At 47.5% G+C, this 20,221-nt stretch overlaps 1 protein-coding gene across 5 annotated transcripts in view; it reads right to left on the reverse strand.

Moving 5' to 3' along the window:
• Positions 1 to 20,221, reverse strand: part of OTOG (otogelin) — an 86,062-nt gene that overhangs the window by 47,193 nt on the left and 18,648 nt on the right. For 4 of the 5 annotated variants that reach the window (XM_045523943.2, XM_074372294.1, XM_074372291.1 and 1 more), the window contains exons 17-24: positions 19,420 to 19,597; positions 17,603 to 17,727; positions 16,460 to 16,672; positions 14,701 to 14,893; positions 13,332 to 13,406; positions 13,050 to 13,093; positions 11,388 to 11,541; positions 5,342 to 5,449 (exon numbers count right to left, since the gene is read on the reverse strand). In XM_045523943.2, the coding sequence (XP_045379899.2) occupies positions 5,342 to 5,449; positions 11,388 to 11,541; positions 13,050 to 13,093; positions 13,332 to 13,406; positions 14,701 to 14,893; positions 16,460 to 16,672; positions 17,603 to 17,727; positions 19,420 to 19,597 (1,090 nt within the window). The remainder of the gene's footprint in view (positions 1 to 5,341; positions 5,450 to 11,387; positions 11,542 to 13,049; positions 13,094 to 13,331; positions 13,407 to 14,700; positions 14,894 to 16,459; positions 16,673 to 17,602; positions 17,728 to 19,419; positions 19,598 to 20,221) is intronic. The other variant, XM_074372292.1, reaches the window with a different exon arrangement.

Raw genomic sequence — 20,221 nt, forward strand, 5'->3', positions numbered from 1 at the left:
GGTAATATAGTGGGTTAGAAGGGAGCAAGATAAAGGGGATTGAGAATGTGTGTGGGGGTGGACAGAGGGACATGCGGGCAGACTTAGTGGAGGTGAGGAAATTAAGTATATGGACATTTGGAAGACAAGCATCCTGGGCAGAGGGTATAGCCTTTGCAAAGGTCCTGGGGAACACTTGGGAAGACAACATAGCGAGGATGGAGAGTGGAGGAGGAGGAGAGGACGAATTCAGGGAGGTAACAGAAGTCCAAGCCCCATAGGTCCAAGAAGGCCATTGTAAGAATGGTAGCTTTGTTAGGAGTGAGAGGGGGAGTGTTTGGAGGTTTTATTCATGGGAATAACATGATCTGATTTATGTTCCACTCTGGCTGCTGTGCTGAGTCTAAGCTGAAGGGAGCCAAGGGGGAGGTAAGAAGATCAGTTAAGAGGTTATTCTGCAAATCATGGAAGAGATGATGCTGACTCAGAACGGGGTAACAGTGGTGGAAGGAATGAGATCCAGATTCTGAATCTATTTTGAAGGTAGAACCAAAAGGATCTGCAGACAGCTTGGAGGAAGGTAGCAAAAGAAAGGACTCAAAGATAATCCCAGGGATTTCAGCCTGAGCAATTGGAAAAATGAAGCCTTCATCAACCCAGACGGGGAAGACTGAGTGAGGAGCAGGTCTGAGGGGACAGATCATGTGTTCAGTTTTGGGCATGTGGGCATCTGAGATGTGTGGTGATGCCTGGTAGGTGGTTGGACGTGTGAGTCTGGAGTTCAGGAGTAAGGTTTGGACCAGAAATGTGGGAACCATCTGCCTATGGATGGGCCTTATTGCCACGAGACTGGGTGAGTTCACCAAGGGAGTGAGTATAAACACAGAAGAGGTCCCTTGGGGCACCCAATATTAAGAGTTTGGAAAAAAGGAAGAATTGGCAAAAGAACCTGAGAAGGAGCAGCAAGAGAGGTAGGAGGAAAACCAAGAGAGTGGGGAATCCCAGAGCCACAAGAAGAAAAATATGAAGGAAGAGAGAATGATAACCAGTGACTGACTGTGTGGCTAACTGGTCTAGGAAGATGAGGACCAAGTATCGAACACTGGATACAGCAAGGTGGAGATTATCAGTCACCTTAGTAGGAATCGTTTTGGTGGAATGGAAGGGAGGATGAGAGAAGAGGAATTGAAAACAGCAAATACAGAACTTTTTTGAGAAGTTCTGCAATAAAAAGGGAGCAGAGAAATGGAGTAGTTGCTAGGGGACTGGAAGTTTTTCAAACCACTTTTTAGGCTGATGGGAATGATCTAGTAAATGATGGAAAAATGACTGTGTGGGAGAGAACGGGGTGGACTGCTGTAGAGCTGCCCTTGAACAGATGCGGGGGGTGGGATCCACAGCACGAGTGAGGGACTAGCTTTAAGTTGGAGTAGAGACACTTAGCTCACCTACAGTAAAAGTGTAAAGGCAGAATACACGGGTATAGAGTCTGGAAAGTTCAATTTTGGTTTCAATTTTCTCAGTGAAACAGGAAGTGAGACCATCAACTGAGAGTGAGCGGAGGGGAGCTGGTGTCAGGGATTTGGAGAGAGGAGAGAGTGACAGTCACCTGGGGGGATGAAAGAGTGAATGAGACCAGGAAAGTATAGCATGACCCCTGGTCAGCCTGAAGGGCCTTTTTGGGGTTCAGAGTTATGAATTAAAAGTGAGACCAGACAGCCTGGTTATGTGTTCCTCCAGCCACATTCAGGCACATGGATGCAGATGCAAAAGGTGGATGACGCCAGAGTTGTGATTTTGCTAAACAAGTAGGGCCAAGCAGGAAAGGCAAGAGAATGGAGGCTGCATTCAAGAGTGGTCACAGTGCTGGACCATGGGCCTGGCACAAAGAGGAGGGAAAGTACCAGAGAGGGAGGGGCAGTGCAGACCTGGTTGGGTCCACAGATCAGAAATCTAGGTGGGGTTGAAGGACTGGGGAGGGGGGGTCAGTTACAGGGAGTGAAATAGAAAGACAGAAAGTGAAGTGAGATGCATGAACCTGGGATGTGGGCCGGGTGGGTTATTGGGAATGACAAATAGGGGGTGGCCACTCATTCCATTAGGATGGAGAATAAGATCATTGGAAGAGGGAAGATGAAGAAATTAAGATGCTAGGATAATAAAAACACTTCTAAATGGATACTGAAATCTCCAAGAATTAGGGCAGGTTCAGGGCTAGATAGAGTGACAGTGAGTATGGAACTAAAATCTTCAGGACTACAGGGACATGACCTGGGGCTCCACGGATGACAGCAACAATGAGAGACAGGCTCTCTCCAAGCACACACCATAAACTCACTGATTCCACGTCTCCCTAAGCCTGTGTATACATTCAGTCACACACCCACCTACATGACTTGTCACAACGCAGCTGTATATTCAGGGCTGTAAATGTCCCCTCTGTGATTGGTTCCATGCTACCAACATGACGTCACTGAACATGGACTTGGGAAGAGATGGGCAGCCAGTCTTCATCTCAGTAAATAGATCTCATCCAACACTCAAGCCACATCAGCCCAGACACCCCTCCAGCACCCACCTCCCCAGTAGAGAGCAGTTGGAATCTGAGACACAGTGAAATGTCCTTCAAGTTGGAATGTTGAGAAAGTCCAAACACATATTAGGAAGGTAGAGCATTAAAAACTGAGTGTGTCCCAGTCCCCTAAGGGAGAGAAGACCCACTCTGTGGCCAGGCAGCCTCTTTCATGAGGAAAGAGCCTATTTATGTCAATGTTCCAAATCCTCAAATAATCCCAAGGTTCAGCCCTTTGGCCAAAGTGCTCACGGAAGATTCAACATAGCATAGCCATTCCCCTGCCTGAGGCTGGGGGTGCTGGTGCGGTGGCTGGCATCCAGTGAGTTGACAAAGTGAGTCAGTCCCCGACTCTGAGCATCCCTTGGCAATTCCAGGCTGGCGAGCTCTGATGTCTCACCACATGCGCTGGCACCCACAGTCCGCTCTGGCTCACAACAGCCATGAAATCCCATGAACAATGGAGCACCCAGCCTGCACAGAGACATTATACCCAGGGAATTCTGGGGTAAGAGTCAGGGCTCTGATCCTATAAATACATCCTGATGTATTAAAGAAACCAGCCTTAGAATGAATGGGCTTGACTGTGACTCTGATGCTGACATGGAAAGAAATGCCATGGCCATCTCCTGGGTGAGGGAAACAAGACAATTTCAACCCCAGCATGGGATAGAGACTGGGAACTGTGCTCTAGTTAGTTGGACATGTCTCCAAGATGGAGCCCCCCTAGCTTCTTTGCTGGGCCGCTGGGCCCCAGTCCTGGGGGCTTCTAGCCCTCATCAAGCCATCCCTAGCTAGATCTCAACATGGGAACAATGATCAAGTTTGCTTCCCAAGATCAGGGTACCAATTTACCATTACTCATCCCCTCCCCCAGAGCTCTCTCCATCCCCCATTGCCCCTGACTCAGAGGCCAAATAAGGCTGTCTCCTATACTCCACACTGCCATCTCTACCAAGAACTGAATGTCCTTGAGAAGAGGAAATCTCACCCAGGGCCAAGGGGAAGGACACAGCACATTCTCAGAGCTCAGTATGGCAGTGACAGTAGTGGAGACAACAGAGGACCTGCTCATCCCCTCACCCACCTGGGACCCCTTCATGCAGCCAGCCGCAGCACACGTCCCTCTGCACACTCACAGATGCACACTCATTAATGCGAGATGAATCCCTAAGCCCAAGAAACCTTACTTAGCCTGTAGGAGACTTAAGGGTTCAGGAGAGCTGAGTGGCTAGGAAGGGCACTAATTTATCATTACTCACCCATCTCCAAAACAAACACCAGACCAGAAATCAATACATCAAGCCTGACCTGAAGCTACTTTACACAGGATCTTGTGTCTAGCCCAACCCCTTTGGACAGTCACTGGAACGTGATATGAGGCCAGGACAGCAACAGGTTCCACTGGGTGGAGAGCTCCACTGGAATGAGCTGGGCAGACCTCTCTGAGGGGCCCTGGCCCTCTCTCCTCTCCCTCTCCATCCTACCTCACTAGTCTAGCTGATGTGCTTAGGCCATTTTCCAGAGAGTTGTAGGACCTGGGGCTCAGGGGTCCCTGAGGTGTCCCCTGGCCCCCTGGGGTAGTGACAGGGCCACCCTGGTCCTGCAGACATCAGGGCTGGAGGAGCACTGGGACTCTCAGAGCCCTGGAAAGCCCAGGTTGGGTCCTGAGCCAGAAGTGCAAAGGCACATGGGGGAATGTCAGGGAGGCTCCACGTGCCTTTGTGTGCCAGGAACGCAGGGGACACCTGGCAAAGGAGGCCACAGCAGGAGCTGCCCAGCCTGGGAAACATGGGTTGAGAGGACTCATTAGCTGTTGGGGTAGTTATAAGGCCTTTGGAGGGCCTTTGGGAGAGCTTCAAGATTTAGGTGATTTACAAAATAGGAGAGACTCAGCTCTCCCAGAAGCAGAGGACAGGTGGAGAGTGGGAAAACAAGTTACTTAAAAAAGAATCACCATAGACACTTCTAGGAGCCAAGCCTTCGGAAAGTGAGTTAATCTGAGTTAGGCACAGCAGCGGGGGAAGCTTGGGGTGACATTTAGGAGGTTGTGTCTCTATCCACTTCCTCGCCCCTGCTGCTTGGCCAGGCAGGCTCTACAGAACTGGCCCCAAGTCTGTTTTCCCAGAATCCAATCCAGATGCGCACAAGCTCACATATGTATGTACATGAATGTACATATATTCCTATATTCACATAAGCATGTACATATTCATAGGAAAACACAAATGCACATTTTACATATATGTTCACTCACGTGTTAAGACAAATATGCACACCCAATGCATGCACACACATTCACATACTTTGCACACACGTCCCCACAAACTAAATAAATGCAGATGTACACAAATATATATAAACACAGGTGTAAACACACACAAAATCATACTTGTATGTAGTCACTAACACATTCAGGATTATGAATGCCCAACTTCTCATATACATGCATGTGCATATACATTCACATATGCAGTCTATGCATTTTGGACATGAGCCCACATTTACACATCCATATAAACATACAGACACTGTCATGATTACAAATACACATGTACACACATTCATATGCATGTCTGAACAAATGCACATTCATGTAAATACTCACAAAAACTCCCCAAATTCTTACCATGCATACATATATTATATACAAACTCCTATGTAGCACACAAACACACAACATGAATATGAACATGGTTGAAAAGGGAATGCTAGATTGTGCTTGTAATCATATCCCATATCCATCCTCACTTTCAGCAAAAAACAGAGCCTGGATGGGCCCTCACTTACCAGGAATGACAGGGAGACATGACCTGGTCCCCGGGGAAATACTCCTTCTCTTTCCAAGTGCACGGGCACTCCTCCGGCAGGAAGCATGCATCCCCGTGTCTGAGCAGGCTGTAAGGACACAGCAAGCAGGTGGTCAGGAGAGTGCCCTTCCCATATCTGCCACATATCTGCCATCTGTGGAGGACTCCGTCCTCTTGGATGCCTTGGAGTGGCTCTCACCATTTACCCTGGAAGAGAGTGGCCATGTACCCACTACCATCATGCTCATGTCCAGTGGGGTTCAGAGGTACCTTAGTAACTGGGAAAACCAGAGACAGACTCGGCCCAGCTCAGAAGTCTCTGCAATCAATCAGGAAGCAAGGCTCAGCTCTACCAGCCACATTCCTCCTGGCTGGGCTGGATGCCAGTTGTGCCGTAGACACTAGTTGTGTCTAATGAACAGACCATGGACGTGGACATTGACCCTCCCACCCAGCTGGCTCATGAAGTAACCAGTGGACCTGCACTGAAAGAAATGTTAAAGGGAAATTTTCAGGAAGATGGAAACTCAGATCCACATGAGGGAATGAAGAGCTCCAAAAGTGGAAAATGTCAGGAAATATTTTTTTAAATTATTTGTTAATTTTTAAGAGATAACTGAGCATTTAGAGCAAGATTAATGTCAATGAATTGTGAGGTTTATAACATATGTAGAAATAAAATATATGACAATAACAGTACAAAGAACAAAAAGGAGGCAAATGAAAGCATGCCGTCACAAGTATTCCACATAAAGTGGTAAAATATTAATTCATGGTAGACTGTGGTAAATGAAAGATACATATTATAATCTCTAGAAAACCGTAAAAAAAATACCAGGATATATAGTTAAAATAAAGGAGAAAAAATAGAATACTAAAAAAATTTAACCCAAAAGATGGAAGAAAAGAAGAAAAAACAAAGAACAATAGGAGAAACAGATAACAAATAACAAGATGGTAGTATTAAATTTGATCCAATTACATTAAAGTGAATGCATAAACCCTCCAATTACAAGGGAGAAACTGTGACATTAACTAAAAAAGCAAGACTCAAGTATAACCTGTTTACAAAAGACACAGCTGAAATATAGAGGCACAGATGAGCTAAAAGCAAAATGATGGGAAAAGATACAATGCAAACACTAGTCATTAGAAAGACGGAGTGGCTATACTAACATTAGACAAAGTAGACTTCAAGACAAGTAGTATTAACAACAATAACAAGGGATATTTCATGATAACAAAAGTCAATTTATCAAGAGAACCTAAAAATCTTAAATGGGCACACACCAAGTAACAGACCTTCAAAAAACAGAAGCAAAAACTCACAGAACTAAAAGGAGAAAAGAGACAAAACTACAATTATAGTTGGAGATCTCACATTCTTCTCCACTAATGATAGAATAGGCAAAAAGTCATCATAGACGTAGAAGACAACAACTTAACAATGTTCTTGACTTAATTGACAATTTTAAAACTCTCCATCCAATAACAGCAGAACGCATGTTATTTCAAACATACATGGGAAATTCACCAAGACAAACTACATTCTGGACCTTAAAAAACTCAAATTTCAAAGACTTGAAATCATACAAAGTATATTCTCTGGCCACAATGAAATTAAATTAGAAGTCAGGAACAAACAGATATAAGGCAAATCTCCAAATATGTCACAATTAGTAACATTTCTAAACAACTCATGGATCAAAAAAGAAACCACAAATTAGAAAATATTACAACAAAAATAATGAAAACATATCATATCAAAATCTGTAGAGTGCAGATAAAGCAGTGCTTACAAAAATATAGTTTTAAATGCTTCTATTTTTAGAAAATAATCAAAGATCTAAACTAGAAGTATAAGAGCATATTAAATCCAACATAATTAGTAAGAAGGGGAAAAAAAGGATAAGAGAAGAAATAAGTGAAATAGAAAACAGAAAAACAATTGAGGAGATCAATGAAATCAGAAGTTGGTTCTTTGAAAAGATCAATCAAACTGACAACCACCTGGCCAGACTGAGTAGTAAAAAAAGAGAAACAATTCAAGTTACCAATATTAAGAACAAAGGAAAGACATCGCTGCAGATCCTACAGATATTAAAAGGAAAATAGGAAATATTATGGACAATATTAAACTAATAAATTGACAACTTAGATGGAATGAACAACAAAAACATCAAATATCTATGAATAAATTCAATAAGAGTGCAAACTTTTAGGTGAAAACTATGAAACACTGAAGAGAGAAATTAAAGAAAGCCCAATAAATAGAGCAGTAATACCATATTTGTAGACTGGAGGACTCACCAGTTTGAAGATGTCAGTTCTACCCAAATTGATCTATAGATTCAACACAACCCAAATCAAAATCCCAGAGGCCTTTTTGTGGAAATTGACAAGCTGATCCTAAGTTTACATGGAAATTCAAAGACCTAGAAATGCCAAAAAACTTTGAGAAGGAATAAAGTTGGAGCAGTATCAATTTCTGATTTCAAGACTTACTATAAAGCTTCAGAAATCAAGAGAGTGTGATATTGGCCTGAAAATAGACAAATAGATCAATGGAACAGAATAAAGTGTCCTGAAACAGATCCACATTTATACAGTCAATTGATTTTTTTTTTAAGTGCCAAAACAATCCAATAAGGAAGGGAAAGTTGTTGTTTTTTGTTTTTTTTTTTTAATGGGGCTAGAACCACTGGATATCCATCAGAAAAGATAACATGAAATGACTCCATTTTATAACATATACAAACTATAATAATTTTAGATAGACTATAGACTGAAATGTAAAAGCCAAAATTGTAAAGCTCCTGGAGGAAAACATAGGAGTATATCTTTGGAACCATGGCAAAGAGTTCTTAGGACTCAGAAAGAGTACCAATCATAAAGAAAAAAGTGGTATGGTAGACATCACCAAAATTTTAAAGCTCTGTTCATCAGAAGCTTTTAGACATATTAAGACATTTGAAGTGAATGAATAGGCAAACCACAGACAAGGAGGAAATATCTGCAATATATATATTTGACAAAGGACTTGCATCCAGAATATATAAAGAATTTCTGCAACTCATTTTTTTAAAAAAGCAGCTAAATAAAAAGCAGGCAAAAGACCTGAATGGACAGTTTACAAAGGAAGAGACACAAATGGCCAAAAAGCACATGAAAAAGTACTCATCATTAGTCATTAGGGAAATACAAATTAAAACTATAGTGAGAGTTGACTATGTTCTCACTAAAATAACAAAAATGAGAAAAACTGAAAACATCAAGTGTTAGTGAGGACGTGTAGAAGCCAGGACTCTCATGCAGAGTGTGAAATCATACAAATGCTTTGGAAAATAGTTGGTAATTTCTTATGTAGTTAAACACGCAAATATCCTAGGACTTAATTCCACACTGATGTGTTCATCCAAGAGAAAGACACAGCCTTATTCAAAATAGCCCCAAACTGGAAACAACCCAAATATGCATGAACACTCGAGTGGATAAGTACTGTTTATTCAGACAATGGAATACTACTGAGCAATAATAAAAAGAAACCTACTGGAAAATACAACAATGTGGATCGACCTCAAAAACTAAGGAAAAGAAACCAGACATCAAAGGATAGATACTGTAAGATTCTATTTCCACAAAGTTCTAGAACAAACAGAGTCGACCAATACCAAAATGAAGAACTATGGTGCAGAGGTGGGGGAGGTACTAACTGGGAAAAGACATAGGGCATGAGGGAATTTTTTGAGGGAAAAGAGGTTTTTTATATCTTTATGAGGGTGTGGGTTACAGGAGGGTATAAATTTGTCAAAGCCTAGCAAACTGTATACTGTCAATCTGTGTGTTTTACTGTATATAAATTATGTCTCACTTTTTAAAAATTAAAAGAAAAAAAGAGTGAAACACAAAAAATTGATTAGAAGCTTGATAATTTAGGGAGAGCCCATCATTTTGTTGGGGAACCCCTAAAATGTCAGTTTCTAGGGTTTTTCTCTCTTGGCCCAGTCAACTTTCAAGAGAAGACTCTTCTTTCATTTCTGGCCTAGGAGGCAAAAACTTTGATGCCACCATCCTGGGAACCAAGCTGGGGAAGAGGGAAGAGGGCTGGGCCCCAGCTGGCTTTTACTCCATCTCCTTGTATTTATTTCACATCTCATCCCTGCCACTGTCCCCAGGACCCAAGTCTCTGATTTGACTTTTCTCGAAACTCTTACCATCTTTCTCCTGCTGGATGGGGTTAGGAAATCTGGGGATTTAACTACTCCTTACACAGACTTGCAATTCATCCTCTTGTCTTGCTCCTACTACCCTCCTTCTGAGATGCCTGGAGCCTCCTGTTCCTGAAGCTGTCAACACCATATAGGCTGTTTCTCCTTGGCCTTCCCCTCTACAAGCATCAGCAGTCAAACCCTGCTCTGAAAGGTCAGTCTCTACACAGCCACCCTCAACTCTTCAAAAACTATTGACCCATCTCATGGCCACTGTTATCCCATTCTTGTTCCCTTTGTCTCTGGTGATTTATACTTTTTTTCTTTAACTCCATTACCAACATTTCATTGTGGTTGTGGGAGGAAGGAGGAAAAAAAAGCATGTGCTTAATCGGCAATGTTCTTTCTACCCGAAGCTACTTAACCTTTCTAAGACTCTTATTTTTTCATGTGTAAAACAGGAATAATGACACCTTCTTCCCAAGGTCATTAGGAGAATTTAATTACAAACCTGAGCACATTGCCTAGAGCTTAGTAGATACACAATAAATATTGGTTTCTTGCCCCTCCTTTCCCCGTAATTACGTCAGACCCCAGCATGGGCTGGCTCACTGCCTTGCACCTTCACCCCCAGGCCCTGTCTCTCAGCACTTCCTGGGGGACCTTCCCTACCGCCACCATCTACTGCTGCCTCCGGGCCCTTTGCAGACCTGCCTGCACCCCTAGCACCTTCTGTGTGCCCACCACAGACAGGAATATGCTGAGGGGAACTCTGGCCCCTGTCTTCAAGGTGCCCTCAATCTGAGGATCACCGTCTCCTTAACTTAACAGCCCAGGTATCATTAGGAGCATTATCCCAGCTCCCAACAGAATGTTCCACGATGGTAGGAAATGCCTGCCCTTCCTTTACAAGTTGAGACTAATAATTTCCCTTTGACAAGCCCCTGTGGAATGCGTATAAGCTCCTCATAGGGCATTTGATACGGCAACATGAGCCACTAGGGCAAACACCCCGAGGTGATGGAGGTCCAGTACGAAGAAGGGGACGAGGACAAGGCTGCATGGAACACTTACTGCACAGTGCCCTGTCTTAGTTAAATCTCACAAGAACCCTGCATGGTGGGTGTTACTGCCCTCAATTCACAGATGGGCAAACTCAGGCTCACAAAAATGAAGTGACCTGTCCAACACCACGTAGCTAGTGACAAACATTAAGCCCTCTGGACTGGGCATGCTCTGATGGCAGCATCTCAGGCACCCAGGAGGGAGACTACTTCCACTGGGTGGGGCCTTTCTTTTTCAAGTATTATAGGGGTTCGAGCCCTCCTCCACCTGGTCAGAATTTTGCAGGGATGGAGGCTGAGAGCTGAACATGGGTTTCCTCTCTTGTGTTCTTCAGTAGAGCACGCCTGGCACCCACCCAGTGCTTCCTTTTCAGTCCCTCATTTAATCCTCACAACAACCTCTTGAGGTGGTAAGTATTATTATTATTATTATTATTATTATTATTATTATTATTATTATTATTATTACTATTTTACAGATGAAAAACTGAGCCTCCAAGGAGCTAGGCCCCTTCCTTGTCCAAGGTCACATGCTGGTAAGAAGCAGAGGCAGGGAGACTGCACTCCAGCTTGGCTCCCCACACTCCTGCTCTTTCTCGGATTCCTTGCTGGTCATTACACTGTCACTGGCCAACCCTGGGCTGGTGCCTCCCTGCAAGGCTGTGTAAGGTTTTCCCTGCCCCTCATTCCACCTTGCGGTCCCTGGTTCTGCCAGCCTTCAGGAGAGGGAACCCAAGGCAACACGGATACACACCCCGGGGGACAAGCACATCCTGAGAGGCAGGGGCTGCGGGCTGGCACGCTCAGGTTCAGCAGCTGCTGCTCGCACGTCCTCTCTCTGCTCAGCTCAGGGTCAGTGCGCAGGTCACTGCAGTTCACGAAGACCTGGCCCGCTGGGCAGGCAGCAGCTGGAAGAGAAGCTGGGATGAGCCTGGATGCTCAGCAAGATGCTTGGAACACCTCAGCCTAGGATGGGGTCCTGGCAGCAGAGGTGGCCAGAGAGACCTGGGGACCCAGCATCTGGGGGATGCAGCACAGATGGGGCTCTGATGCCTTCTCAGCCCTGGCTGTCCTGAGGCCTCCCTTGGATTCCCAGATGCACATCACAGCGGGCGAGAGGGGTGTGTGCTGTCACACAACAGGACAACTGCTACCAGGGCCAATTATTGGATGTGTCCTTTCCACCAGGTGCTGTTCCAGGCCCTTCACATGCATTTTCTTATTTAATCCTATAACAACTCTGTGAGGTATTATTACCCCCTGTTTTCCCATATAATGGAAAAAAGCCACTTCTGCTTTCCAAAGGCATGATAAGGTGAGAGGAAGTGCCCCCAGAAGGACCAGGAGAGGAACCAGAAAGAAGACAGCCATGCAGTGAGGCAGGGTGGCCAGGGGACTTTCAACAACAGGGAAGTCAACTTCCCATTACCTGTGTTTCTGTGACATAAGCCCACTCTCTCTCCCCGAACCTTCAGTCAAGCCGGCCATGTACACTTATACCATGTCAGTACACTTTTTTAGGGAAATCAATAAAAGGGGGCTGAGTTCCACACCCTCCCTGTGATTGAACAGAGAGAAAGGAATAACCACAGGGGATGAAATGAAAGTCCCAAAGAGCAGAAACCTGAAGCCGGACACAACAAAAAGAAAAGCACTTTCAGGAATATACATGAAACGTGGGGAGAACACAGGGATCTAAGTCACATACAAAAGAGGAAGTGAAGGCTCAGAGAGATGAAGCGAGTAACCCATGGCTGCACAGGAAGTGAGTGCTGGGCAGATTTGAACCCAGGGCTGCCTGACTCTGGAGGCCTGCTCTGTGTCACCTGCCATATGATTATTTCCGATCCCTTCTGTGCCAATCACCATACTTAGCGGCATCCCCTACCCCAGGAGGCCCTCCCTGAAGGCTCCAGCCCCCTGCTCTACGACCTCTAAGCCCCTCACAGGCTGATCCACCACATGCCACCCTGACCCCTCTTCTCTATTGCCTGTGAGGGCCTCAAAGGCCCAGCTTGTCCTCCTCTTTGCTGTGACCCCACATCCAGCACTGGGCTGGGTAGAGAGTCAACCTCGGTAGACACGTGATGGCTCAGATCGAAAATACCCAAGACCCAGGCGAGGTCAAGGGACTGTCCAGATAACCAGCTGGTTACCCCTGAAGGAGACAGAGTCTCAGCATCTCCTTGAGAAGCAGGAGGGGCAGCCACTAGAGTGGGGCTGAGGTTGGGAGAGGGTTTCAGGATGCCACATCCCAGCTGGAGCCTCTCCCAAGAGGGCAAGGAATACAGAGGGCTCAGTGTGGAACAAGACCCAGGGCGGCCTTGCCCTGTCTTGGTCTGTCCTTGAGCTCCCCACTCTCCTCTCCATAACCCCACTACCATGAAGGAGCCCCCACCCTCCCAGTCACCCTTACCTGGGGCTCTGCTGTCACAGCTCATGACTCCATCTTTGCAATGGCTGCAGAGAGAGAGAGATACTGGGGTCAGCCGACCCAGTTACTGCAGGGCCTGGAGACCCCGAGTCACTGCACTCAGGGCCCTGTGGGGCTCAGACATCCCCACTTCTGTCCCTGGCTCCCTGCACAGAGGGGAAGGGTGGGTGTCACTTCATGGAACGTTCTGCCCAGCTGCGCTTTCTTTAGTCAGCAACTTCCATTTAGAGAGGGGATAACAACACTGCTGTCTAGAGAGCTCACCAGTGGCCCAGAGACAGAATGTCGCTGTCTCCAGGGGGATAGTCCATTCCTTGAAAGTGGCAGGAGCACTGGTTCCTATAAAACCCAGGAATAGAGACAGGTGAGCCGACTCAGGAGCTGGGGCAGGACCAGGGATGGGGACCCCACCCCGACAAGCCGGGGCATTCACACCCAGCGTCCGTTCTGATGGCTCAGTGCCTATGCCACATGGGTTTTTACATATTTTGAACACCACCCAGGCCCTCCAAATACATCATCTTTCTATTCCCTGCAGAGACCCTGTAAAATGGGGATTCTTGTGTTATCCTCTCTGTAGGTTACGTGAGGGCAAAGACTTATTTCCTCCTCACATTCCACCCACAGCACCTGCCGGTAACGACCAAGTGCAGGCCTTGGAGCAGAGCAGTCAAGGCTGGAGAGGATGTCTGAACACATCCAACCCCAGTGCTTCTCAACTACCTTCTCCCTAACGTCTCCTCACCTCATATAGCCTCAGAGGCTCCCTTTGTTGGCAATATTCAACCTCAAAGGGTGGGGACGGGGCACACATGGATCTCAGAGGAGTTCGTAGTTTGAAAAGGCCTCCCCCTATAGGTGTTTCTCTCCAGCCCCCCATCAACCATTTTACAGATGGAGAAACAGGCCTAGGGGGACCAAGGGCCTTGCCAGTCAGCCCTGGGATCTCGTGGGATCACCACCTCCCCCTCCCCCTCTGCCCTGAGCCACACTGAGAACACCCACAGCCTCTCAGGCCCTTCCCCTTGTCCCTTCTGCCTGGAGCACTCTTCCCTTGCTTCCCCCAGGTCTCTGCTCAAATATCACCTCATCAGAAAGGCCTTCCTTCCCTTCTTACCTTACGTGATACAACAGTAATCCCTCCCCGCCCCAGGACTCCCTGTTCTCACTCTGCCCTGTTTGGCTTTATACCTCTTGTTACCATCAGACCCGTTAAGTGTCTGTTTGCTTATTATCTGTCTCACCACCCAGAATGTGAGCTCCATGAGGGCAGGATCCTGTTTTGTTCATTGCTGAATTCCCAGGGCCTAGAAATGTCTGGAACATGCTAGGTCAACAAAGATTTGTGGAAGGAGAGGGGAAATGAAGGCAGCGACCCTCTTGGCTCTGTGGGGTTGTCCTGTCTTGTGGGGAAGCCGGGCTGGAGTGAAGAGCAGGAGCTGAGGATAGGGGCCTGGGAGGTGCATCCATAGGAGGGAGCCCACCCCCCGGCCCATCCTCCCCTCTAAGGTCTGCCCTGCATCTGTGAGATGAAGTCAGGACACGAGAGGCCCAGTCAGCACCCCAGGTTCGGATGATCTGGAGACCCCAGCCTCGTCCCCACCTGACACAGAGGTCAAGACAACCCACTCACCTGGGGACACAAAGGTCAGCCTGCGTGTCCAGATAGGTGTCTGGTGGGCAGGCACAGCCCTCCACACACTCGCCCCCACTGAGGTCACCATCACCATCAACCTCACAGGCCTCGGGGCCAGCCAGGTCCTGGCAGGTCTGTCCACACTGGGCAACACAGGGGCTGTACTCCTTGGTGGCCTCACAGGACAGTGCTGTAGTGGGGAGTGTAACCGTGCTTTGTCTACCTCACACCCACAACTGTGTGGGGTGGGGCTGTTATTCTAATTAGAAGAAGAGAGAACCAGAGAAGTTAAAACATTTGCCCAAGGTCACACAGCAGGTCAAGGTCAGAGCTAGGATTTGAAACCAGTTTGATTTGAACCATTTTGAGTCCCACTGCCTCCCACTACACCAAGATGGCAGAATGGTTGGTAGAGGCCCCACCTCTCAAGTTCAGCCTGGACCCTGCCACTGGTATTTCCCTTTCTCTGCAAAGCATTCTTCATAGTGATATTGGAGGAAGAGTGGAGGTCACTGCCCCCTGACAGCCCTGCACACATCCCGTCACTCACACATAGTTGTGAAGATTAACTGTGCTCCCTCTAACAGCCTCTGGGCAGGGCCTTTGTCCCGAGATTCCCTTTGCTCATCCGGCCACCATCCCACTCTTCTGTGGTCTCCCGCACCCCATCAGAGCCAGTAGAGCCACTGAGAATGCCAAGCTCAGCTGTTCTCACCCAGACTGCACGTCTAAGCCACGTGGGGAGCTTTTACAAATGCTGATGCCTGGCCCCTCTCTCAGATTGTTTTGATACTGGATATGACCCAGACACAGGCATTTTAAAAGTTCCCATGCTGGGAGGGAGGATATAGCTCGGTGGTAGAGTGCATGCTTAGCATGCATGAGGTCCTAGGTTCAATCCCCAGGATCATCATCAAAAAAAAAAAAATATATATATATATATATATGTAAATGTGATTCCTTCCCCTCCTCCCAAAACAACAGCAGCAACAATAACAACAACAACAAAGATTGCTGAAAAGGCAATTCTAACACGCAGCCATGGTTAAGAACCACTGGTCCTGTCCAATCACCTCTGGAGAATCTTTGGCTCAGAGAGGGGCAGGGTCTTGCCAGGGACACATGGCACATTACCTGCAGGGCTAGTAAAACTCAGGCCTCCTGAGGTTTTCCATTTATTCAACAAATATTTGCTAAAAGGTTTTTGAGCTTGGGGTCCTGTGTTGGGACTGGGGACACAGAGGTGACTAAGACATGCAGAGGGGTGTGGCCTAGGGTGGGGACGGGGGTGGGTAAGGGTCAGCTCATGCCCACTGAGTCACGTGTGCACTCAAACCTGAGGGCCACGGAGCCAGTGATCTTTAGGAAGCTCACTCTGCCTGCAGCAAGAAGAGGCTGGAGGGGTGCCTGTGAGGTAGCTCTGCCTAGGGTGGTGGCAATGGAGGTGGTGAGAACTGGCTGAATTTGGTTTGATTGAACTGATAGGATTTGGAGGTGGACTGGAGGTGAGGGGAAGAGAGAAGCAGTCATGTGTCACATGCCCCAGGTGTCAGGCCTGGGTGGTGACCCAGGGGACGGGGGTCCTCGGCAGAGATGGAGAGCACAGGAGGAGAAGTAGTTTGCGAGGCAGGGGTGTCAGGCTGGAGGAGACTGTGGGACATCCAGGGGGGAGCTTAGTGGGGACAAGCAGACACTCAGATAGGGAGCTCCAGCTCCTCTAGCCACCCTCACAAGCACACAAGCGTGGGGCACTCACCACAGGCTGGCAGGCGGGCGCGGAAGTCGACCGGGAGCCCATGGCGCCGGCACAGGCGGGCGTAGTGGGCCAGCGTGGCACACAGGCAAGGCTGCCCACAGCGGCAGGCGTCCCGGCGGCACTGCTCAAAGTAGGGCATGGGGCTCAAGTACTCGGAGCAGGGCGTAAATATCTCCCCCATGAGCACACTGCAGGACTGCAGGGCATAGGAGGCTGGGGACAGGAAGAACAGGGTGAGGGTCAGGGGTCTGGTATGCCTGGTGCCCCAGGCCCCATCCTCTCCTTCCCTCCCCACAGCTCGGGGGACTCTGTACACAGGAGTGTGTGTGTGTGTGTGTGTGTGTGTGTGTGTGTGTGTGTGTGTGTATTGCAATGCATTCCTCATGCCGGGTGTGAATCCATATGATGGAAGGAGGTACAGGAGTGAATAAACAGACAAAACTCCCCGCCCTCCTGCAGCAGACATTCTGGTTGGAGGAGACCATCACTAAACAACTTATACAGTAAATCAGAAGGTGAAGAATCCAAGGAGAGAGAGAATGGTAGGAAGGAGAATGGGGATTTCAAGGTGGGATGGGAGGGGCAATTGCAATTTTAAATCCAGTGGCCAGGAAGGCCTCAGTGGGAAGATAATGTTTGAACAAAAACTTGAAAGAGGCAAGGGAGTGAGGCATGTGTTTATGAGGGAAGAGCGTTCCAGACAAAAGGAACAGCAAGTGCAAAGACCTGGGAGAGGAGACAGACCTGGCTGTAGGAAGAAAGCAAGGAGGCCGATGTGGCTGGAGCTGGTGGGATAGTGGGGAGTGTGAAAGGAGGAGGTGAGATAAAGGGGATGGGAGGAGAGTGTAGGGCCTGGCGGAGACACTGTGGTGACTTGGACTTTTGCCCTGAGATGGGGGAGCCAGTACAAATGTGTGTACATGACAGTGGTAGAACAGGAAGTTCCCTTCTCCCTAACTCTCACCTCACCGGAAAGGAAGCCCCATTCCCTTCCTGCAGCTCCTCCTTTCCTGATCACTCTTCCTTTTCTGATCACTCCTACCCAATTTGGTCAACATCCTCATGCCCAGAGTTCCCATCTCATCTCTCTCAAACCAGTCCTACCGCTTCCCACTCCCCTCTCCCCCTCCCCCAGCACCTCACCGGCTTGCAGGTGCACATCGCAGGGGTCCAGCGGGGAGCCAGAGACCAGCGGGAAGCAGGCAGACAGTGTTTTCCAAGAATTGCCAAAGAGTTGTGGGGTGCTCTCAGGCACACCCACCGGGGACCTGCAGACATGGTATAGCCACAGTCACACACTTGCCCACGTGCACCCAAGTGAACACACAGCATACACCCAGGTAAGTATCCACCCGCTCGTGTACACACACACACACAGACCAAACATGAGAACCCACACTAAGAGGCACACGTGTCCCTACACAAATGTATAACATTTATAGGTCCACATGTACTATCCACTCACACACGCACACACTCGCAGAGTACAAATATATGCCAGACATACAAACAGCCAAGGGAATCTACACAGACACATTCAAACACATATAATTATGAATGTGCCTGCATATACACACACACATCACATTTAACAGGCTCCAAATGGGCTTGGGACCACACATTGCCCCACTGTCACCACCCACCCCCAGCTCTTCATGTCAGAAAAAGAGAAACAGGGACACCATGAACCAAACTTCATTGTGTTAAGACTTCCTCCCTTCTCCACAGGCAGTTTCCCCAAACTCCTTTGCCCTCCCTCTCTCTCCAGGTAGGAAATAGGCACATGAGGGACAATAAAAGGAGGAAGAGGAGAAGCTTGTTTCCTAGACAGCACTAGTCTCCAAGGGTCACCAAATCAGGTGTAGATGGGAGAATGGAGAGAGATCAGAGGATCCATGAGGGTAGGTGCTGCCTGGCGCTCACCACATGCATATCATTGCTCCAGAGCAGTGAGAATACTCAAGTTACACAGAGTAGTACTGCCACCCAGAGTTCATAGTTAGGAGAATGACAAGCAGCCCACACACTAAACAAGGTCTGCTCCCATCATTCTGACCAGCTGCCCAAACATTAGCTCCATCAGGCAAGGCAGAGTGGATGTTACATTTTTAAATGTACATGCATTGAAAAGCTCTCAGGCTTTTCTTGTTTTTGCTTTTCTAAACAAATTTGAATTCTTATTTATGACTTAAGAAAGCCTCTCACGTTTCCTTCTAAATCACCCAACACATATAACTTGAAGGACAGGCCAGAACCTCCAGCCATCAAGATCAAACCCTTTGTACTCCTTTGTAGAAGTCTGACTCTTGTTCCCTCCCAAGTTCAGAAACTATCCCCATGCCCAGATGGTCTCTCTCCCAACTCTCTCTCAGTCCACAGGAAACAGCCCTCTCCAGGATATTGGGAGGCTCACAGGTTGCAAATCTCAAGCTCTAGGCAGGAAAGGTATGTGGCTTAAACTGGCCTGGTGGGATAGAAAGCAGTTTGGGCATCACTGGTTCACTGGGGCTTACACTCATCTAAAAGTGTTCATCATCGATGAAAACAAAACTGTGAGCCAAATCCAATTCAGCCTGAGGTCCAACAATTTTAAGACCTCACTGTAAAACAATTATTTCTCAAAGTATGGTCTCTAGACCTTACAGACTAGAATCACGGTGGTGCTTGTTAAAAGTTAAGATTCGCCGGGCGCCACTATAAATAGGATACTTTAGGAATGGAACTCAAGAACCAGCATTTTAACAAGCCCCCTGGGTGATTTTTTGGTACAGGAAAGACTGTGAACCGCTGCCTTAAAGAAACACACTTAAATGCAAATGTAGAGGACTAAACAGTCAATGGTGCATGTTGGGCACCCTCGGGAGTTTGGGAGAAAGGTATCTAGGTACCGCCGCTGCACCCTCAGTCACAAGGGCCGCCCCGCGCCCCCCTCCTTCCGGTTCCGGGCCAGAGGCACGTACAGGAAGTCGTCCTGCGTGTTGCCGTTGAAGGTGCCGCAGAGGCCCACGGTGTCCTCCACCCATCGCTGGTCCACCTGCAGGTAGAGCCGCAGTCCTTCGCGGTCGTAGAGCACCCGCACACCCACGTTGGTCCTCACGCGCAGGAACACAGAAGACAGCCTCCGGATCTCAAAGGCGTCTGGGCACAGACCCAGAGCGGGATGTGGGAAGTTCAGACAACACGCACCCCATCCACCGCCACCACCTGCGTGGCCCCACGCTGACCCCCATTCCCAGCCCAGTCTTCACACACAGGGAAGCTCTGCCATGGGGTTGGTTTGGGGAGACTTGAGGAAATCCTGTCCAATAATGAAATCAGCACCCAAGGATAACCTACCATGGGAGCTCCGCCTGAGAAATTTATTTTAACATCAAGTGCCAATCAAAGCTTTGCCTCTCTAAGGAACTGGTTTGTTTCCTTCTCTAGCAAAGGATAATTCGGTAACTACCCATTCTTTTCACGATGGCCACTAGGAAGCTCAAGATACGATTTTAGATTCAGTTGTAGCAAGATTACATTTTAGATTCAACTGCAGTGAATTTTACACTCTTGTGGCTTACACTTCTTTGACCTCTATACCCCTTGCATCCCTACTCCTCTCAATCTTGAGCACCTTTTTTTTTCCCTTAATTTTCTCTGGTGCTATTTTATTTCTTAATAGTTTTGCCATTTTCATTAGATGTGCTTCCTACAAGCTACCACAAATCCCTTGTAGAATCAGACAGGATAATAAATACTTCATAAACGGTGATAGTAGGCATG

Source organism: Camelus bactrianus, chromosome 10, assembly GCF_048773025.1.
Source record: "Camelus bactrianus isolate YW-2024 breed Bactrian camel chromosome 10, ASM4877302v1, whole genome shotgun sequence".
Taxonomy (NCBI): Eukaryota; Metazoa; Chordata; class Mammalia; order Artiodactyla; family Camelidae; genus Camelus; species Camelus bactrianus.